The following is a 24,434-nucleotide window of genomic DNA, read 5'->3' on the forward strand; positions in this document are numbered from 1 at the left end:
AAAGAATTCAGTTTCGGGAATAGAAGTTGATGTCATGTTAAAAGCTATGGAGCTTCGTATGCAGAACAAATTGGATGATATGGATAAAAATAACGAATTAAGGATCAAAGCTCAGACGGATTTGTTTAATTCTGTACTTACAGATCTTCGATTGACAACAAAAGAACGACATGTTCTTTTTGTTAAAGATGTTAAGACAGTTCGTGAAGATGTGAATCGAAAATTAGAGGAGCTGAAAGTTGAAGTCTCCAAAGAACTGAATGCGCTAAATTCCAATTATAAGACACTCCAAACGAATGTTGACACTATTGCAGCTGCCGTCCGAACATTTGTTGAATGGTATCAATCTTTGACTCCACAGTTTGATGACAAGGATAAAGTTGATCCTCAGCAAGTCGAAAAGATGGGTGTTCTACTTGGCGAATTAAAATAGTTAGTGTCGAAGCCAGCTCCTACTTCATTCTTAACTCCTGAGCTTTTAACTCAGTAGTTACATTCTTTGGATCAAGCAATTCAGAAGGTTGTGGCTCCTATTTTGAAGTTTGCTCAAATTTTACCAACTGGTGCCCCACCTGTTGTCACAGGGGTGCAAGGGGGACAAAAGAAAACTCAAGAAAGCAAACCTTCGAAAGTTATAAAAGTGGTGGAAAAGCCGAAAAAGATTGTTACTACTGAGAAGATTGTTAATACTACTGGTGAAGTAACGAAACCAGTATCTTCTCAAGTCACAGTTCCTATTGTTTCAAAGACGAATACAACTGAGGCCATCAAGACAACAACAAGACCCATTTTGAAGGGGATTGTTTTTAATTCGACTACTGGAGGAGGAAGTTCAAGTTCTTCTAAACCTAAAACTTCCGACGGTGATGGAAAAGGGAAGGAGATTATGATTGAAAAGTCCAAAGAAGAGAAGAAGGCTGAGATAGAAGCTGAAATGGAAAAACAAAGGCATATTCAGAGCATCTTGAGGCTTCGTGAAAATGATCCACCTGGTATGGATAAGGGAGATCCAAGGAAGTTACATAGTTACAAAAACATTGATGCCAGAGTGTCATACAATCAAATGTATGCATTCGAGAAGAAACCATGAAGGAGTTATTCTATCGAAAATTCGGATATGAATCAACTCGACTTCCTATTAACGAAATGATGTTTATCACTGCTCAGTACAAAACGATAGAAAAGTTCAAGAATGAAGATGATTTTCTCCATATGAAACTTAGGTTTCATGCTGTTGTGGGAAAGGATCAAGAAGAAGTTGTTGGGTTATGAGCATTCTAACACTCCTAAGTGTACATGCAACCCTAAATACCTTGGATCTATGTTTTCTCTATTATACATACAATTATGAACATCCAAGGTATTATCCTAATCTAGCATACAAAATAATAAATATAACAAGATAGAATACATACCTCTTTGATGTAGAATGTCTTCATGAAGCTTGAGTGCCTAGTGCCCCAAGTGTGACACCTCAAATGGTTCAGACAACACCAAATACACTTGGAATAACTTGAGAGAAACTTGAACACTCCTTGAAATCGTCTAGCCCTCACACTCACACATTAGTGCACGATTTCTTGAGCCATGGGATTCTTTTATATGGTGGCTATTAGGGTTACACCATGTAACTCATAACTTTACCCATTCCTTATGCTCCATGGATTTTAACCTCCATGGAGTATCCATGGGTCACCCCATGGACTTAGTCTAACATAAGGAATCTTGGATCACAAGCCCACATATATAAGAATGAATGATTTACACAATCAACCCATATATTTAATTAGTCTCCTTTTGATCACTTAATTAATTCCAAATTAATTCTTGATCAATACTAATTAAATAACCTTATTATTATATTAGAACTTATAATATATTAACCAACCTTAAGTGTTATTTCTCTCATTATAGTCTATCCAAATGCATGATGCCATGCAACCCAAACGGACCATGCCGGGTCGGGTCAAGTCTTACCAATTATAGTTATGGACTTAGACATTAATCCAACAGTCTCCCACTTGGATAAGTCTAAAACTATTATTGCGTATGACTTCAGGAACCGATCAGCAATCGTAGCTCTCAAAAGCTTCTGTCGAACTCTGACCTTGTCGATGAACTCTGACCTTTATCAATGACTTGTCCATTAGATAAGGGATCATATATTCCTCCATTCTAGATATCATATGGACTGAGACATGGATTATCAATCATTCTCTCTGTCCATTTGTTGTTTCCCGATTTCCGATTCATGATGACTGACTGATTGAACAAATCAAATCAGTCCTTGCTTGGCCAAGCACTCACATGTATCATCTTTAAATCATCGAGGGGCCCACAGATATCGCTTTTATCCCGAAGGTAAAAGGAATGGATAAACTTCGACTCATATGGCTTGTTCTACTACTTGTTGAATCATACACAAAGGCACATTTTATAACGTCGAGTTACCAATGTGTTTTCATGCAATCAATGTATAACCAACTCATAGTAACAACTCATATCTCTAGGTTTGAAGAATATAAGATATTATCGTCTCATGATCACTCGTGATAAAATCCATGAAGTGATTCAAATGAGCGCGGGTTGAATCCAATACTCAGAACTTATGAGCACTCATGAGTGTTGTAGCACCACTTTGTCCACCAACTTGGACCTCTACAAACCAACCCATGACAGTCTTGATTCATATCTACTTCCAACATATGACCGACTGTGGATGGTTTGAATAACTTAATCATTCAGGAAGAGCGACTTAGTTATTTTGGAAGTCAAAACATGCAAAGTGAAACACAAGAATAAATGAATCAAATATGGTATCAAACCCTATGAATATAAATAAACACTTTTATTTATCACCATACTGATTACTCATTATTCATTGTTTCGGTTTTATCAACTTTATACTTGAATTTAAAACAATAGTTGTCCCATGCTCCAAGCATGTACACTATGTTTTCTAAACACTAGTCATGCCATACACCAAGTATGCATATTATGTTTGTCTATGATCTTTACTTTGTAAAATAGATCAATTGAACATCACTCCAATGATCATCTTTTCACAGTCCCAAATCCTTACTGCAAATGCAAGAATTCCAAATTCATGCCATTTACTGAAATCTGTTAGATTCTAAACTTATATGCATTGATCCTCTTAATGATTATGCACAAAGTCAGAAAGACTTGACAACAATCATTAGAGAGCATTCCAAAGGAGATCAGCTCCTTGGAAACATCCTTCTTTCATTAAGTTTCCTAATCTTACACAGATTGAATAATTTCTAACTTTGAAACATTTCCATATTCCATTTTGACTATCACTTCTGAACAAGAGTTGCCTCCTTACAGATTATGTCAATATGGTCCTTCCAGAATTAACATTATACTTCCAACTGTCCTTGAGCAACCAATCTTTGGTAAACCTTAGATTGTCCTCGACAATTGCTTAATCATTTTAGTCATATCCAATTCTAGACCTTTTCCCTTCATAATGCCCCAGGCATTTGGAAAATTTAAGAAAGGATGAATATGGCACATGTAATCGATCCTATATCTGAAGCATATGGGACACGATTCATGATGTCTCACATAAAGACTCAACCAGTCTTTTGCTATAATATTTCCATTTCAATTTCCCAAGTTCTCAAAATTCAGATTATGAAAAGGGATGTCGTAATCATAATAGAATTTTAGAACGCAAATAAAGACTAAACCAGTCTTTTGCTATAATATTTCCATTTCAATTTGCCAAGTTCTCAAAATTCAGATTATGAGAAGGGATGTCGTAATCATAATCGAATTTTAGAACGCAAATAATGGACCCATATATAGAATTTCCTTATGTTGAGCCATTCCAACATGAAATTCATATATATATATATATATATATATATATATATATATATATATATATATATATATATATATATATATATATATATATATATATATACTTGATTAAATACGATTAAAATCTCAATCTAAGCTGTTAAAATTCAAATGAAGTATAATTTCCTCTCCCTTAATTATAGCAAAACAACTTTTTCAACCCCTGCAACCTCACGAATTGAAACTTTTGTTTTCTATAATTTACATTGCTAACTTGCAACCTTTGTCATAATTATCATGCTCCCACTAACATGATGATTATTAGCATAACACTTATGCTCCCACTAGCATTGACATGTACTCAGAAATCAGCTGACTTTCTTACCAAAGTTCAGATTTCTGATACTAGATTGTTTTGATAAAACTTTATCAAAATCATACACCTCTCTTAGATAGCTCACATGTGTGTCTAAACAATTTTAGAACTATGAAAAGGGATGCCGTAATCATAGTCTCAATTGTTTAGACCTTTTGCCATCTGCTTAAAATCTACTTGGTGGAAGTGTTTCCTCACCATCATTTTCATGAATCGGAGAGAAACCTTATGACCCTTAGATTTTATGGTGTATGTGTTCTTATCAATGTGAATCTGTCAAAACCATAATCACAAGACAAGGTTAGTGACAAATCCAAACTCATATGGACTGAACTAAATCTTAATTTCTTGCCACCTGGCAGTACAAGGGCCTGCCATTGCTTCCAAGTTGTTATGCAACCAATTGAGAACTCTAAGAACTCATATGCAAAACCAACTTTAACTGGAATGGGCACAGAAATAGAAGTATGTCAACACGATAGGTTATAAACCTCAAGTCGTGTGCTAGTGAAGAACCTCAGGTTTTACTCTTGATTTGTTCTTGAGACTTTCAAGACCTTTAAGACTCCCACTATACTCTTGACATATAAGACTATCTTGTCAAATATTCAAGGGATTGTGCGGATTCTTTATCAAGACAAACACTTCACACAATTGGCCTTAGTTGGTCTTTGTTTAATCCAAAACATCACAACTTACCAACTTCAAATGTACAAGAGTAGGACACTTTTACTCTTACATTTGACTAGCGTTAACAAACCCTCTTTAAGATATGTCACTCAAGTTACAATCTTGGAGTATGACTCTAAGAATTGTTTTGGAACGAAGTATGACTCATCTTTTTGATTTAACCATTTCAACAATTCATGACTCCTCTTCTTAGTCATAAGAGATGACTTTAGAGGACCAATTGTGATATGGTATCTTAATCATTAAGATGATCATAAACATGACACTAAAGTACTCTCCCATCTTTTCAGATTTGAGAAACTTTTATCTTTCTGCCATACTTTGATTCTTCTTATTCGTTCTGTCTCACATTGAAACTTCTCCAATGCTACAGACTTATACTTAAACTTATAAGTATAACCATATTTACTGAACTTAAGTAAATCATGACGAATAGTCTTCTTGATCTTTTGTGGTGGACTTGACCAGTGCACAAGAATGTGTACTCGATCCCTTAGTCCTTTCCTTATTCACATAAGGAATTAGTCTTAATTTTCCAAGCTGAAAGTTCTCATTCATCATACTATACAACTTGCATGATTCCAAGTTTCGGTCCAATTGAACCTTGGGTGATGAGAATCTTTCCTTATTTAGTAATATTAGACACTACCACAACCGAAAGAATCAAATCCATTTTTCCAATATTGCTATCAATGGAATCTTATAAGCAACAACTTTTCACAAATGCCATTGTAAGGATACTTAAAATAAATAAAATCAAAACTTTTTTCTTTTATTTTAAAACTTTGCAGAAAAACATATCCTTACAATCCATATGAAAACCTTGTTGTTATCTATTCCTAAGCAATATAAATATCATAACTCTTAAGTAATAGCCCAAAATTCTGATCACCGAACCATGCGATTGAAATCCATCTTCGCGATCAGAATCAGCATGTACTTAATAGAGTTAGACAATGGACTTTACCTGAAGTAGAGCCAAACTTATTGACTTTAACATCCTTAGGTAAATTTGGCAGCTTCGTAACCAATGCCCCTTCCTTTGGCAATAGTTACCTATGGACCCTTGATAATGGGACTATCTCAGACTTCGCCTCTCTCTTTACCATTGGGTCAACCGGGTTGACTATGGCCGATCCATTTCCATTGGGAAGAGAGAGCTTTACTGGATATCCAATGTCATTATTGTCAATGTCCATAGCGTTTTAGGAAGTTGATCTTAGCAAATAGATAAGATCATTAAGGGTCTTGTCTTAGTCTGTTTCATAGGATTCCCAAAAGAACTCACTATGTGACTTAGAAAGTAGTTGAGCTACCAACTTTCTCAAGACTTTGACACCCAACTCTCCCGGCTTGTCAATATGTGACTACATCTCCAAGATGTAATCACACCTAGACCTTGCCTTGCCAATAGGGCTTGAGTGACCTTAAACTTTTTAGGAACTTGTGGGTTAGGAGAATAATTGGAGGAGGTGAAAGAAGTATGATATCCATGGGACATCATATTCATTTAGGAAAGCTTGTTTCAAGAGATTTGGGAAGATCATAAATGTCTAGACCAGACATCTTTTTGGGAGATATTCAAGATAGTTGATTTAAAGTCCTTAATATGACACCCAATATGAAATATTAAGGCTAGGACCCAACAAACTATTTTATAACTTAGAAGAGGGATGCCGTAATCCAAGCTATAAAATATTTGAAGGTAGGTGAATGACGATTCACCAATTTCCACCATGAAAAACGAAATAATTTATTAGGTTTTAATTGGATTTGAAAGTCCTAGATCTTTGAGATTCATTGAACGGTTCAAAGGCATGTTTCAATCTCGAGTGTGCCCTTCCGGTTTTGTGACTGGGATGTCGAGGATCACAAAACAAGGTGTGAATAACCATGCAAATATACTTGGTACCCTTAATATTTACCCCTTAATCAGTGTGCCGGTTAACCACACACGCTCCACCGATACTATGATAAATATTAAGTTACCCTTTGCCTACCTTGTTAAGTCCAGGTTAGTGTGCCGGTTAACCACATACGCTCCACTAACGACTTAAGCAAAGTGCAAAGTGTAATTTCATGGGTTAGCACCAAATTCACATTTTCCTAAGTAACTAAGATTGGGTATTAACAAGAGTTTAGTTACTTAGTATTTATCATTAATACTTTTAATGAAAGGAGAATTATAGTCCTTGTCCTACCCGTTCGGCTAACGACCCTCCACCAGTCAAGGAAGCGGTGGGTGAGAGTGGACACCCATTAAACTGCCATTTTGTAGGCAGTAACCTTATACCCCCCTTATAGACCGGCTTTGTGAATGAGGCCTACTAACGGTAAGACTGACTTTACTCTTATACATATATATAAATATTATTAACTTATAATATTATAAAGTATAAGGGTTGAATTTTAACTTTTAAAATTCTAAGGGCTAACTTGGAATTAAAGTATTCATAAGTGAAAACTTTCAAATTCCAAAACTTGAGGGCAAGTTTTGAAACTATTCAAAACTAATTAATTCCATAACTTATGAGTTTAAAGTAGTTTTAATTAAAAAAAAACTCTTCAAGTTCCATAACTTGAGGACAAGTTATGGAAGACTTTAAACTAATTAATAAAAAAATAACTTTTTTTTATTGTAACTTATGGAACTAATTAAGGTTACACTTTTTTTTTTAATTTAATGAAGAGACTCTTGAACCTCCATAACTTGAGGACAAGTTATGGAGTCATAAAACCATTTAATTAGAACTAGACTCTTCATTTTGTAACCTTTGCCAACTTTTATGAGTTTTATGATTCTTAAATGTGACTTTTCATATAACTTTAGGACAAGTTACAAAAACACACTTTGGAATCAACTCTTAGATTAAAATGGATTGAAAACAACTATTTCACACAACTTTTCTATTAATCTAAGAACCTCATAAGAACAAGATAATTCAAATCATCAATCTTCAAGAAATTAGCATGAACATACAAACTAATACAAATCTTGAAATTATGACAATTATCTTAGAAATTGGGTTAGCATGAACATTACCACATCAAAAACAAGTTTATAAGTCCAAAAACATCTTAGGGTAATGTTCCTAGTCCAATTCCAGCCAAAACAATCGAATATATGCATCCAACTCGATCTTTCAGCTACTTTTGCAAGTATAACAAGAAAACAAGCCTAGGCTCTGATACCACTGTTGGGTTATGAGCATTCTAACACTCCTAAGTGTACATGCAACCCTAAATACCTTGGATCTATGTTTTCTCTATTATACATACAATTATGAACATCCAAGGTATTATCCTAATCTAGCATACAAAATAATAAATATAACAAGATAGAATACATACCTCTTTGATGTAGAATGTCTTCATGAAGCTTGAGTGCCTAGTGCCCCAAGTGTGACACCTCAAATGGTTCACACAACACCAAATACACTTGGAATAACTTGAGAGAAACTTGAACACTCCTTGAAATCGTCTAGCCCTCACACTCACACATTAGTGCACGATTTCTTGAGCCATGGGATTCTTTTATATGGTGGCTATTAGGGTTACACCATGTAACTCATAACTTTACTCATTCCTTATGCTCCATGGATTTTAACCTCCATGGAGTATCCATGGGTCACCCCATGGACTTAGTTTAACATAAGGAATCTTGGATCACAAGCCCACATATATAAGAATGAATGATTTACACAATCAACCCATATATTTAATTAGTCTCCTTTTGATCACTTAATTAATTCCAAATTAATTCTTGATCAATACTAATTAAATAACCTTATTAATATATTAGAACTTATAATATATTAACCAACCTTAAGTGTTATTTCTCTCATTATAGTCTATCCAAATGCATGATGCCATGCAACCCAAATGGACCATGCCGGGTCGGGTCAAGTCTTACCAATTATAGTTATGGACTTAGACATTAATCCAACAGAAGTGTGGTCTCTCATCAAGATCAAGAGGGTGTTGAGTATCACAAAGGATGTAATGTTTGAGAACATGATACAGAACTTTCGTTATCATGTTGTTAGAGCAAACAATGTCTCATGTGAGTTCACGATAGCAGACTTCCCACTCATGAACTTGAATGATCTTATTCAAGTTGCTTTAATTCTGAAAGACATGAATGCTTCTCAACTTCAAGGAACTGATAAGGATATTTTGAGACTAGGTCTTGGTCATATCAAAATTTTCATAGACAATTATTATGATTGTCTAGCCTTGACAGATGTTGAATTGTCAACGGCTCTTGGGAAGGAAGTTAAAGTTGCTATGGAATTGTCGAAGACTCAAGCAGAACTAAAGAAGTATGCAGATGGGGAGATTTGTTTGAAGCCCTTTGGATTAGACTTTGCTGGGAAAGACAAGAGTGGAAAAGCTAAGAGGTTTTTGTTCCAGACATCTGAGATAGAAAGATATACCACTTCACAATATACGAACTTCATTGTTCGTATGAATAACTGCAAGAAGAATAATGACGGTGATAAGGTGGATTTAAGGAAGGTGATGACTTGGTATTCTGAGATACGAAGGATGATGCATTATGCTGCACAGATTCTCACGAATTGAGAAGTTCGACATTATTACAAAGGGGGAGATTGTAGAGTCGAATTTTGTTGTAATATGTCGAATCTGTGTAATTGTCTTTTTCGTATGTTTGTTATGTATTTACTAAGGCATTTGTTTGTACGAAGCGTGAATGTTTAGCCATAGTATTTTTTGTACTTTCAGCCTCCTATAAATAGGAGCTGAACATTGAGTAGATGATAGAGTTTTCCCTGTTTTCTATTGTCATTTTGTACTCGTGTTCATTGAAGTAATGAGAGCTGAAACCAGAACTTATTTACTTTTCGTCTTCATCCTTTCTCTGATTTTGATTCTAATACTCGATAAATCGATTCTACATTTTCCCTTATGTATTAAATTTAAGTTACCTTTTTCAAGGTTAAACTTAAATTTAAGGGGCTAAAGTGCAAGAAAATGATACTTGATCAAGTACAAGGGTCATGAACTCATTTGCTCACACTTAAGGGCCTAAAACGAAAGTTATGAAGTATTTAAGCAACCTTAACCCTATAATCTAGGAATCATCTTCATTTGCAACCAAATAACCCTACTTTTAGCCTCCAACTTTCTTGAGAGTGATTCCTAAGAGTTCTTGACATTGGAGTGTGAGAGTCAAGAAAGTGTGAAGGAAGAATCCAATTAGAGTATTCTTGGTGGTGTGTTGGTGGACTTTCTCTCCTTGCAACCTTCTTGGGGATCATTTATGGATTTTCTAGAAGATAAGAACCCCTCTCATTAGTTTACTTTGATGTCCTTAAAACCAAACACTGGAGAGAACTTTGGATGTTGCAAAATCCTTGGTTTAAGTGTGTTGGTTTGTTCCCATTCATGTTGTAATTGTTCTAGACAATATGATATGGTCTTGAGGGGTTAAGATCATCCCAAATGAGGTTTTGATCGGACCCAAACCGAGCACTAGAAGGCATTCAATCGATTTTCAATTTCGTAATTGTCATCTCCCAAGACGTTGACATCTAGTTGCCATGACATGGCGACGAGAGTTGATCGGTCAGGATCGCGACTGATGCTCAGACCACAATGTGGCACCCTTTTTTCCATGACGTTGATCATATCTGAATAAGACCGTTTTTGTTTAATGTTTTGTTTCTGATCAACTCTTTGTGTAATCTTTTAGGGGTCTTAGATTGTTTGGTTGAAGGTGCTTTTCCTTTGTTCATATCCTCACATAACTCGGACTAGAAGCAAGTCAATTCCTTTGGTTGTTTAGGCAGAAGTATCGAAAAATGCATGTTAATGTATATATGTTAAGTCAAATTAATTTTATGTGATGATATAATCTGAATATATGAGATGTATGCAATCTAAAATTGTGAAATATTTACAGAAACAATTGATTTAGGATACCCTTGCTATACTAGAATTCTTAAATTTGTTAATTAGTGCAAAACAAAGTTTTTGGACAACATTAGAAGTGAGGTTATTCATGATGTTAAAATGTGATGAATTGCATGTTATTTTTCTGTTTAGTCATGTTTGAATGAAACTAGGAAATGCATTCTAGAAGTTGGTTGCTAAAAGGTGTATTTCTTATATGCAACAAATTTATGATATATGGTAATTTTGAGAATATACCTTTGATGTATAATATGAGATGTTATATGTTTTGGATTAATAATAATAATAAACAAGCATGATTACATCATGATATTAGTGAGGTGTGTGTATGCCTCCTGTGAGTGGATTAATTAATAATAAAATTAATTAAAATAAAGGGGAATAATATAGCGGAGGAAAAAGGGTAGAGACCTAAACCTAGGTATGTGCCCTATAGAATATCACGGTGGAAGGATATTCTTGGAAGAAAAGAGCTTTAGCCAAGTTCATGTCGAGTGGTTTTCTATGTAACCATTTTCAAACATATTTCTACTACATATGGTGCACGGGAACTAGAATGATTTTGGCTACTCAAAGACACCATATCAAGCATCACATTTGGGTGTTGGTATGCGTATGGAAGTACCGTTTTACCACCCTCGAATGACAACGTACCATGTACATACATGCAAAGTCGTATTAGTGAACACAGAGAACCGTGGACAGTGTTATGGGTGGGATTCGCACCACCTTTGGTGCACTTGGTCTCCATGTCATGTTAGTAGTGAAGGGGTTCTTACTTTATGGATTTAGCGATGCTATAGACCCATGCACCGAGGGATATTAAAAGTAATATAGCGATGAACATAATAAAATAATTACTATGTTGAAAAGAATGTCCAGAATAAAATATTTAAATATATTAATTATAACAAGCGATGAATGTTTGTTGACACGATTTGATTGTATGGCTAAATGTCTTGTATATAGTATGCTTATTTTCCTTTCCATGTGCTTGGGATTGACTCACTGTGCTAATGCTAACACTAGTTTCTTTACCTTTTGTTGTGGCTTGTATTGGTACAGGTAACTTGATATTGATGGACTGGTGAGGTTGGGACTTTTTGCGTTGTTTTATTTATGTTATTTAGATATGATACGAGTTTGAGACTTGCGGTGATGTTTCATTTATACTTGGTTTTGGTACTGGTTTGCAACTTTAGATTTTTGATGGATTGTTTTTTAATGTAATATTGGTGATGTTTTCTTTTCAATCATTAAGACTTCCATTTCTTAAATCTGTTAAATAATTTTTTAAAAATATGAGGTGAAAAACCACGGTGTTACACACGAGGCCTTTCTTTGAATCTTTCGTCTTGAATTTTCTTGATGATCTTTTCCAATTTTGTTCTTTGGCTCAATCCAATTAATCCCTCATATATGTCCCTATAGATCTTTATACCAACTATATACGTGGCGTCTCATGTATTCTTCATGGAAAAACATTTCCCAAGCCAATCTTTTACAATTTGAAATGATAGGATATCGTTTCATATGAGTAGTATGTTATCGACATTCAATACAAGGAAGACAATAGTGCTCCCACCAGATTTGACATATAAATACTACTCATCTTCATTTCTTAAGAAGCCAAACTCCTTGACATTCTCATCGAAACAGATGTTCCATATGTGAGATGCTTAATTGAGCCATAAATAGACCTCTCAAGTTTGCACACTCTATTTGGATACTTGGACTGTACAAAACCTTCTGGTTTTTCTATATACACATCCTCAATCAATTTTCTGTTAAGGAAAGCATTTTATACATCAATCTTCCATATTTCGTAATCATTAAATACAAAAATGGACATTATTATCCTTATAGATTTGATCATTGCTACCGACAAGAATCCTTCCTCATAATCAATTCATTGACTCTAAGCAAACATTTATTGACCAGTCGACCTTTGAATGTGTGTACATTCCCATCAACGTCGGTCTTCTTCTTTAAGATCCATTTACACCTAAAGATTTTTAGGCCATGTGTATGATCAACCAAATTCCAAACTTTGTTATCATACTTGGATTGGATCTCTCTCCCCATCGCCTCTTGCCATTTTGCTGCCTATGGGCTTGTCGTGAATTCTTGAGAGTTGTACGGTTCATCATTTCCAAGCAGGTATTCATCTTTCACGGTTATATGGAAACCATAAAACGCTTGTGAATGATGTGCTTTATCAGATGTATGAAGACGAGGTCGTAGTATTTTTAATTCCCAAACATGTATATCAACCTTTGGTAGAGTGCCAGGAAGATATCAACTCCTTCTCTTGGAAGACTTCCCTTCGAGCAAGAAATACTTTGTTCTCATAATGTTTTTAGAATAAATATCTAGTGGAGTCTTTGGGATAACCAATGAAGTGACATCTTTCTGATATAGGTTCTAATTTGTCAAGCGCTTCATAACGAACGAAAACCTCAAAACCCCGGACTTTGATAAGTGCTTGAGAGGGACAAGTCCTTATCCATATCTCAAAAGGTGTCTTTGATACCTTAGTAGTTGGTACAAGGTTAAGGACATATGCTACAGTCTTGATGATATAACACCAAAAACTGATTGGAAGTATAGCACAACTCCTCATAGATCGAACTCTTTCAAGTAAGGTCCGATTTCTCATTTCAGACACACCATTATGGTGTGGTGTTCTTGATGGAGCCAGCTATGAAAGAATTTGATAGTCTTTAAGATGATCGTAGAGTTCATAATAATGATACTATCCACCTTTATTGGATCGGAGAATCTTAATCTTCTTGCCAAGTTAATACTCTACTTCTCTTTGGAATGTAATGAACACCTTGAAAGTTTCAAATCTTATGTTTAATCAAATACACATATCCCTATCTAATGAAATCATCAGTAAATGTGACGAAGTTTATCTCAAGAAGTACTACAATTCTCCTTTTAGTGACTTTATCCAAAGGTCAACCATTCTCTTCATAGCTTTTTAGCATTGTAACTTCTTGCACGCTGCTCATTTTTACATTTGACAATAATCATATCTAATTCAGACGGAGTTAAATTTTTACGAAATTTATATTTTTGGAAACATGTTGACATGCATTTACGGAATATATTATTCTTTATACTAATTGACGATATTTTTCGTGCACCTATTTTTTAACTTTTTATCTATTCAAACTATTTTTTTCTTACGCGTTAGAGCTCGAAATCTTATGTTTTGCTAACTATTGCTTTCTTAGTCTCTTATAGTCGATTAGTTTAGCGATTTGGGGTCTATTTTTCGATTGTCACACATACATCATTTGATTCTAATTTAAATGATTCCAAGATCCCATCCGACTGGAGCTTGGCGATGTGTTTCTTGTTATATGACTAAGTCGACAATGTCATAGACATGATTTATCCAAATTATATGTGTATGTATCAACAATTAAGATTAATCCAGTATTATTTCTTAAACCTATAATAGTTTCATAAACGTGATTACACATATTTGCTTTAAAGTAAAGATTATCATTTTTGAAAACTAAAATACTTCCATTATCAAAACCAAACTGAAAACAATCACGGGACAGTGCATGAAATGAAATAATGTTTCTTGCCAAATAAGGATAATAACAACAATCTAATAAAATAATTGAAAAACACTAGACAAAACAAGCTCGTAGTTCCCAATCTCGGTAATAGCAACCTTGCTCTTGTTTCCAATGATCAAGTCTACCTCATCATGCATTAGCTTCCTACTTCTCTATAGTCCCTGCATATCAAAGCAAATGTGAGTCCCACATCTTGTGTCAAGGATCCATGAATCAGAAGTTGAAGCATTATATTGTTCAATCATAACAATACATGAGGCTCTAATGCCCTTGTCCTTGTTCTTCATGATGTCCTCCAGGTACTTTAGGAAGTTACGTTTTTAATGCCCCTTTGTGTTGGAAGTAGAAGCAGATGGCCTCGTTGGGTTCACTAAAAGGTGTTATATCAGAGTTGGCCTTCTTCGGCTTAGGGTTAGACTCTCCAACCATAGTCTTTCCCTTCCCTTTGGGATGAGAGGTCATCTTCCTCTTGACACCACCCTCTCTAATGCCTATAAATGGATTATAGAGGAAACATTGTGAGGCTTTACTATGCTTGCCTTGGCAGTTTTCAACAGGCTATGTAGCTCCATTAATGTCGTTTCCAAGTTGTTCATGTTATAGTTCAAGATGAACTGATAATACAAACTAGTCAATGAGTTGAGCACAATATCATTGCCTAACTCTCGAGGACTTAGAACACCTAGATTCTCAATTCTATTAATGGGTACTAACAGACACTTCTTCTTGCAGCTTGCAATCTAGAAGAGACTTCACGACTTCAAATCGCTCATGTGTATCTTGCTCTTGGAATATTTCCTTGATCTACTCATTCAATGCGAACGCCCCAAGGTTTTCGAAATTCTTTTGGATTTCCAAAATCATGGTCGCAAAAATAAGACACGCGACATCAATCGATTGATAATGATGCTTTTCATAATCAACTTTCTCTTCAGCAATAACATCTTCTTAAGGATCTTCATAAACTTCTTCATCTACAGCATTCTCTTTCATCTCATACCTAAGGGTAATACTTAGAGAACGAATCCAATCGAGATAATTACATTTAATGAGTTTGTACCTCAAAATGAGTTGGAGAACTGAGAAGTTTGACGAAGAGGTAGGTATGGAGGGAATAGTCACACTCGTATCATTTGACATCTATAAAATGAAATTTGATATTAGTTTGATTAAGTCCTTTTTAAAATAATTACCTAGTTACAAAATTATTTAAGAAAAGGCTAGGACCCATATTTAAATTCAAGATGTGAAGTGGATTAGCCAAAATCACACCATGAAGTTAGTTAGGTAGGCAAACTGTTTGCCAATTTCAATCTCTAAGAAACCCCTAGATCCATCAAGATTTATTGACTTATGTCAATAGCATGTTAATCTCTTCCATGATCATCTAACATTCATGACTGGATTACCTAATGATCATGAACCTAAATGGTAAATCATCCATGCAAAAGCACATGCCATTTAGCTCATGTAACACTTGAGAATCACGAGTTTCACATCACCTCTACCATAATGAAACCAATACGTTGGCTCCAAGCACAACCCCACATCATCCAATTACAATAAAATGTGTGGGTTTAACGAGTAACATTAGATTTACATTTTTTTTTATTAAAACTAGATTTTATTTTGTTTTAGTAAAACATTTTAAAACATCAATATCACATTTATATAGAATTAAATTAAGAGACATGTAATCACACATATATCAAGTGCAAAAAACAATACAATCAACCTCAATCCTATATGTCTCCCTATAAGTCATCAAAGAATAGACAAGTCACACTAAGGACAAATAAGGGACACTTCAAATCTTCCAAACGATCAACCACCAATTCTTGATGCCACCTTGAACGCCTTGGAACTCCGAGCTCCCAAATCCTTTACTTGGCCTTTGGTCTTCACATTATTACACTTTTATATTCCAGTATTCAAATCATTACACTTTTCTATTCCAATTTACAAAATTCCTAACTAAACTTTTACATTTAAAAGAATGATTAAAATACGAAACAAAAAACTAATGAGGTGACAAATAACAAAAGTACAAAAAACATAAGCAACACATATGTCATTCGATGCGTGGTGTATTGGATCCATATAATTCAAACAAACAGTTATTCAAACTTGGACTACAAATTTTAGACAAAATGAATAAAAATAAGTCGAATTTACAATTGTTTCAGTGATCTCACATGCAAGAAATCATTAAGACAATAAAGTTACAAAAATAAACTTTTAATTAATAATTAATAATAAAAATTTAAAGCATCAAGCAATTGAATTTATCTTTTGTAAACTATAAGATTTGCATAGGTTCTAAGATTTGAATCAAATGTTCAATATAATAAAAAAATATCCAGATCAAATAAACAAAGGAAAATGAATATGTTACCAACTGAAAAGCGTCGCTTCCAGTTAAGGACGCGCCGCATCCACGATGGTTCATAATGTTTCAGAAAAGCACTTCGTGCTTCATATATTAGGTTCTGAGATTCATCGAAAGCGCATCGCGTCATGGAAAGGGGTTCCTCGCCCTGACGAACAGAAAGCAATTTCTGTGAGTCGCAACTCTTAAATCGTTTTTGGTTTGTAAAAGGTTTATACTTTTTAAAATGATTACATTGAACAAATTAGATGCAAATATAAATACAAAATGATAGAAATCACATGTGCAAAGACGTGATCAAGATGACTCTGACACGACTGTTGGGTTATGAGGATTTTGGCGATAAAGCATAAACGGAGTGGAAACAATAATCAACAAGAACTAGTAACTCATAACACAATATTCGGATCTCTTGATCATACAATCTATGCAAAAAAAAAATAACTAAAAGAGAGATATAGGGTTACATACATTCGTGGCATTTGACTTACGTGTTCTATCTAGTTGGTCAGACAAAACAGAATCCAAACCAAGATTCATCTTCATTGATCGCACCAAACCCTGTGACAGGCACGCCTCATAAATAAGGAAACGTGCCACACTATTTGGTATTTTCTAAGGTTTCAAAATGAGTGAGAGGGTTGAATTTTGGGAGCAATAAGCATCATCCAAAACTGACCTGCTTCCCCTCTATTTATAGGGTGAGATTAGGGTTTCTTATTGGATAATTACTTATCCATTAAGTAATTATCTATAATACAAATTTATATCTAAAAGATTTGACTTTCAAATCCTTATACTTTAAACCATATAGTTCTACAAGTTTCTATTAATTAATTATTCATACATTTAATTAACAAACTAGATCCTTATAATTCACTTGTGTCAATAATTGTTCACATCTTTCCTTGTGTGTAACTCAAAGGACGTTATCATTAATAATAACATTACCAACTATTGTGATTGTGGGAATTATTTCTAACAGGTGCCACATAGGCACCACATTAGTATTTCTCTCATCTCATACATCCAACCCTCCCACCCCTAAAGACTTGGAAATCTGTCTCTCCCACCCCACACACTTTAGTACAAGTATACGAGCATAACTTACAAGTAACCAATGCTTAGAGGTTGTTTGATAGACCTCTTACTGGGTCTAGCAAGAGGTCATCTCTGATCCGCTCTAATAAATGTGTTTGATATCATCCATTTTGCCTCTTACTCGATCCACATTCAGTCCACAAGGCTCTAATTTGGTCCACTAAAACAAAACGTTGATTGATATTTCATCCATATATGCCCTTCTCCTGTGCGGCTTCCCATAGATGGTTTATTCTAGCATCTCCTCCCACCTTCGACTTCTCTACCAACTCCTCCATCTCTGACCTACGCCTTCACCGCCTTTCCTGTGCTCTGGCCTCCATCACCGGTAAAAAAAACATCCTCTCTTTTTCCTCTTTTTTCTGTTTGGTTTTTTTGTATGTATTATTTAGTTCAATTTTTATGTCATATATTTATGATTTAAATCATGATTACTTCTCAAAATCAAGATTTGGGTGTTCGATTTTATGTTCTTGATTATTTCCAAAAGAAGACACAATCAAGGTTAGTTTTGTTTTCTTTTAATATGTATTGATGTTGAATGCCAAAACAGTTGGTAATACAAAATGTGATTTTTAATAGATTGTTAAAACTCACCATGATCAGATCAAGGTTCACAAGGGTTAGAGAAGTTCTAGGTTGGATTATTAATAGTCAAATTCAAATATATGATTGCTTTTATGATGTGATGAGTGCTAATTTGGATCTGGTACATTCATGTGGTTACTTGGGTATAGAGAATTGTTGAATGTGATGTATTCTAACATGAAGCAAGAGATGGTTTATGCTCATAAATTCAGAAGTTGTTTGGGATAGAAAGGGAAACAAGCATAGTCATGAATAGAGGGGTAGACTTGGGGAAAACATAACATTACATGGCAGCAGAAATGAATGGAAATATTATTTCAATAAAATGATTCTTGAAATGGATTAAACAAACATTGAGAATAAATGAAACAATAACCTTGATGATATGGTTTAAGTGACATTGTGATTTTGTGACAACATGAAAGGAATTTGGGAAATTATGATATGCTTCTCCTAGAAATTCTAGAAAGCATCAGACAAAGGATAATTTTTAAACAGATTGTAAATATATGTATTTGTTTTAAAAGAGTGTTTTTGTCATTGTTAATTATATTGATTACATATTCTTTTGTATATCATTTTATAAATATATACTTGGTTTTAAAAGGGTATTTTGGGCTATTTTATCAATTGAATAGCACAAATAAATGAACAAAATGGTAAAATGGTCATATTGAACATTTAACACACTTGGTCAGGGCGTAATCAAACGATATGGTTTAAATCAGAGGCATAATCAGTCAGAGCTTCAGACCCTGTCATGCCTCTACTCAATCAGATCTCAGTAACTATCAAACAACACCTTTAATCTTAAAAAGGTGGAACGTTCTCCATAACCTGCTAAAACATGAATATATGCAGTACCACAAGGGGGGATGGGTACCTCCCACAAAAACACCTTAACCTGCAGCGACTAATTACACCCTTAATATATATATATATATACTAGGTTAAAACCCGTGGACCCCACGGGTGTTGATTTTTAATTGAATTTAAAAAATATTTATGTAATAAAATAATAATTCATTAATTTAGATAACGTATGAATTGTAATAATATATTTTTCAATAATTTTTTTATTTGTAAGTATTTAATTACACAGTAAATTGTAAGTATTTAATTAGAAATGGATATATTTGAAAACCCTTATATTTTGTGCATGATTCTTGTTGGACATACGCAGATAATGCATTACCAATGTGTGTAATGAAATTAACATAAAAAAAACAATACGTAATTATAAATAAATAAAGTAATATGATGGATTAAGTGTGATTTGCTAAAAAGGAATAAAATATGCTACAAAAAAGTTGGCTACAAATTTTGAAAAACTTCCTTATAAACAATATTGGAAGTTTTATTTGTGAGTTTGCCATCTTTATCTAAAATTAATAATTTTAATCCCTCTCTGCTTTGAACTCTAGATAAGGCAACATACAATTGTCCATGTGAAAAAACTGGATCTTTGACAAACAAATCAACCTTTGATAACGATTGTCCTTGACTTTTATTAATAGTCATTGCAAAACATACCGCCAAAGGAAACTGTCTTCTTGTGAATTTGAAGGGAATCTTTTTTCTGATGGAGTTAAAGACATTCTTGTAATAAAAGTCCGGTTTCCAATATTAGTTCCAGTTATTATACGTGCCTCAATAACACGTTTACCCAATGATAACACCTGTAGTCTTGTGTCATTACATAAGCCGTTTTTCTGATCAATATTTCTCAGTAACATTACTAGAACACCAATTTTTAAAACTAACTTATGATTTGGTAAACCGGATACTTTGAGACCATTTAATACATCAGGAGAGTATAAATTTGCATCAAACTAATCATGGAAAAATTCGGATTCACATATGCTACCTGAACTTAAATATTCAACTTCATCTCCTGGAAACTTGTTAAGCAAACGGTCGTTTATTTCCTGAACAACTTCATTTTTTGGAGCAAATATCGCTCTTTCTTCAAAATAATTTGTATTGCTATAGTTCTCCAAAATTGAAGGATATACAACCTCAATTAAGGAACCTATAGGATCATGTGAATCATTAATGAGAATATCATCAGGAATATCGATAATCGTTTCACCGTCGTTCGGACCACCAAGTTTGTCTTCTCCTATATCCAATAGCCAATTTGCAAAATCTCTTATTTTTCCTATATCAGTTTGATCCCTTCCAACAGTTAGCCTCATGTTTTTTGTTAATCTATGGACTTTGCAATGTTGCCATAAATATGAAGAACTCAAAGAAGCATTTACAATGTTCTGTCTACTGCCACCCGGAACAACAGGTAGAATCTGTCTGAAATCTCCTCCAAAGACAATAACTTTCCCTCCAAATGGAATATTTGAGATGGTTGAATTTCCACACCTTAATAAATCCTTCAAAGTTCGATCTAAAGCTTCAAATGCATGCTTATGGACCATAGGTGTTTCATCCCAAATTATTAAAGAGGTTTTTCTTATTAAGCTAGCCAGCTCACCATCTGGATTTATTTTACAAAAAGAATCCTCTATAAGTTCAAATGGAATTATAAATCGAGAGTGTGCTGTTCTACCACCGGACAATAATAAGGAAGCAATACCGCTTGAAGCAACATTTAAGACAATATTACCATCAGATCTAATTGCTGCAGATATTGTCTTCCATAAAAAAGTTTTACCCGTTCCACCATAACCGTAAACGAAGAAGACACCTCCTTTATTTTCTTGAATTGCACTCATGATGTTTAGGAAAATATTACGTTGCTCATTTGTTAATGCAAGAAGCATACGATCATAGTCATTCTTTATAACGGGAATGTCGTAATCTAGCTCCTCGGTGATTAGTCGATTGTTTGAAGAAGAAACGGATTCAACATCTGGGTATGGCATCTTTTTGAAGTTTTTGAGAGTAGAGTTGTTTCGAAGTAAAATTTGTTCTATTTCGAACAAAGTTAAGTTCTTAAGTTCATCTACTCCGAGTGACAATTCTGCACGAAAATATTAAATAATTTATAAAATATGTGGTTGATATTTAATAATTTTATTACTAATTATTTAATGGGTGTTAAATAATAAAAAGAAATTAAATTAAGTAAAAAATAAGAAAAAAATGTAATACCTGCAGACTTAAATCTTTGTAATTGGTTATATAGAATTCCATCTGCCAAATATTCCTATGTATTTTCCCAAACGACCTCTGGTTTAGACATACTATTACACATCAACAATGTAGCAAATAAGAAGCGTAGATAAAAACCATATCCAGAATGACTTGCTTCTTTAATTGCATCAATGTATTTCTTGTCATCATCTAATAGCCCGAGTGCATAACAGGCATCTCTAAAAGAAGAATGTCTTTGACCATTTACTGTGAGAATTTCATCAAATGATGTCGGACCTTTTACTTTATTTAAAAGAATCCTTAAGAAATATCCTTCACCTAGTTTAGGTGAAACCGAATGAATTCTACCGATGGCTTTTCCTACTTTCCTTCGCTTCCAAAACCGACCATTTAATATCCAAATGAACTTTGTAGGGAATTCAACATATGTAAGTTTTCGTGCTTCACTGTCGATTGCATTACACTCCATCCAAGATGTGAACTTTGAAGCCGCAACAGAAGGTTTGTCAAGAACATCATCAATATCATCGTCTTCGCCATATACAATATGTTGTTGATTAGGAAGATGAAAAGGTAGTCTGACAACAGAAGGATATCTGCAATGAACATCATATTTAAAAATTCGCCATGATGCTTCACATGCTGATAAATATCTACAATCGTAATATTCAGCTATTTCATCGACCACATCATTATTTTCACATTCATTGTTGGCTGGGACAACAGCAACTGTAGCTCTATCAGGACCCTTATTTATGTATTTAAACAAATACTTTATAGAAGATCCTTGATTGCACCATTCAATATTAATATGTGTCTGGTATCTTTTCAATAGATATTTGTTGTATGGAACAACATTTCTATTATCCAACCTCACACCTGATTTTTCTACAAAATGACCATCGTTTCTTCGCCTATATAACGGAAAACCATTTTGATCATCAGACGAATGATTACAGAATTGTTTTTGAAAGTTTTTAGAGCACTTTTTATCCACCATGCATGGACAATTCATATTTTCAGCTCCACATGGACCATGAATCATAAACTCATTCACAAGTGAATACAATTTAGGATCTTCAATTCTATCTGGTATCTCGGCTGAAATTATCGGATCGATAAGTTCAACAGTTGGTAGCTTGTTGTCAGAATGCATGAATAGACATATATGACCATGCGGCAAACCTCTTTTTTGAAATTCAATGGTATAAACATCTGTAAAAGAATTTGCCAAAAATAGAAAATGTGATTAGATTTTAAAAAAATATAAAAAATATAATAATAAGAGCAATGTTTTATAAATAATTAAAAAATATTGTTTTAATTACATGCTTGAACTTTGCAGAAAATTTGATTCTCCCTTATGTCTTTAATGAATGCATCAAGCTTGATCTTGAACAACCTACATAGTATATCAGGCCTATCTTCTGGTTGAAGTGAAGTACCCTTAAGAAACCTTTTAATCTCAGGCCATTTCGGATTCCACGTAAAGGTTATGAAGAAATCAGGATATCCAAACCATTTACATAGTGACATGGCATCCAAACAGTTTTGCAGCATATAACGTGCTCCACCGGTAAAGGACGAAGGTAATATGACACGTTGGCCGACATTGGAGATATCAGTCGTTCCTTGAGCTTTTTTGTTACGTAAATTTTCATAAGAATCACATCTAAGAACATGTTGTTGCCTACGTATGTAGTACAATCTCTCCATTTCCATCATAGTATAGGCATCTACCAGAAACTGTTGAAACAACCTTTCTGAATTAAGAATGAGAGAGAACGAATGATCTCTGTCTTGAATCCTATAAGCAAAATATTCTCTCATTGTACATTTTGCACGCTTGCTGTTGGTCGTAAATGACACACCTCTATGAAGAATGTCAACACTGTAAGCATCATCCCCATATGGAAATAGCAATGGATATTGGAGAGGAAGGTACGAAGGATGCAATTCACTGATACGTTGTAGAGAACCATTTTTTGTTTGAACGACGATATCCCTCTTTTCAATTGAATCAGAAATGTCACCAATAATTAAAGCAGCAACCTCAAAAGCAGTCGGTAGGTTATATGTTCTTCCATCTTGTTGCCTTCTCCCGATGAGTCGTAATTTCATATCAACTTTTGGATTTTTTAAAAAAGTATCTCTTACCATCCTATAAGATCTAACCAACACATTATTTGAATCCAACATCATCTTAATATCTTCCATAATATCACTATCAATTGATGTTGATTGATCCTTTTCCCCACTAAAATAAATAAATTTATACATAATATTAGTAATATATATATATATATATATATATATATATATATTAATAATAATAATAATAATAATAATAATAATAATATATGAATAAGGAGTTTGAAAAAATACCGAAAACATCTTTGTCTATTTGAAATTTCGTTCTCAGTGTCATAAATGTATAACTGAGAGAATTTTGGTTCCGATCCTCTTGCTGGTAAAAGGCTTCCAATACTATGATAATTTTGACCACCCAATCTGAAAATGTATGGAGCGTTTCCTCTATTGATTGAAGAATCAATTTTACCACCCATCGACGTAAAAGAAAACATTGAATTGTAACGTCGAATGTTTTTCATGAAGTGTTTGCTTTTAGAATCCATATTTGGGAACATTCTTTCATAAGTTCGGGGTGCTTTCTTTAAATCTGGAAGTTGAACTTTGCCGTAAGCACAACATATATATATATATATATATATATATATATATATATATATATATATATATATATACAAAATTGGATAATAGTATATTTTAAAAACAATAAATAATTACCATT

The 24,434-nt window shown here is 33.9% G+C and overlaps 1 protein-coding gene across 1 annotated transcript; it reads right to left on the bottom strand.

The window, feature by feature from the left end:
* Window positions 1–20,343: 20,343 nt before the first annotated feature.
* Window positions 20,344–24,189, bottom strand: LOC145105960 (uncharacterized). Its single transcript, XM_079043023.1, has 4 exons — window positions 24,008–24,189; window positions 22,951–23,879; window positions 21,713–22,837; window positions 20,344–21,488 (listed from the first exon to the last, which is right to left on the bottom strand). Exons 1-4 carry the CDS (start codon window positions 24,187–24,189, stop codon window positions 20,344–20,346), a joined length of 3,381 nt encoding a protein of 1,126 aa, XP_078899149.1.
* Between the last annotated feature and the right edge of the window lie 245 nt (window positions 24,190–24,434).

This window comes from Lactuca virosa, chromosome 4 (genome assembly GCF_052849685.1).
Source record: "Lactuca virosa cultivar CGN04683 chromosome 4, Lactuca_virosa_CGN04683_v6, whole genome shotgun sequence".
Lineage (NCBI taxonomy): Eukaryota > Viridiplantae > Streptophyta > Magnoliopsida > Asterales > Asteraceae > Lactuca > Lactuca virosa.

What these genes read in the sequence shown, in the direction of transcription:
- LOC145105960 (XM_079043023.1), bottom strand. Translation starts at nt 24,189, where the DNA reads ATGGGTGGTAAAATTGATTCTTCAATCAATAGAGGAAACGCTCCATAC. An exon ending in AATAGACAAAGATGTTTTCG is followed by an intron (nt 23,880 to 24,007) that starts GTATTTTTTCAA and finishes TATTTATTTTAG; the next exon opens with TGGGGAAAAGGATCAATCAA. An exon ending in TTTCTGCAAAGTTCAAGCAT is followed by an intron (nt 22,838 to 22,950) that starts GTAATTAAAACA and finishes ATTCTTTTACAG; the next exon opens with ATGTTTATACCATTGAATTT.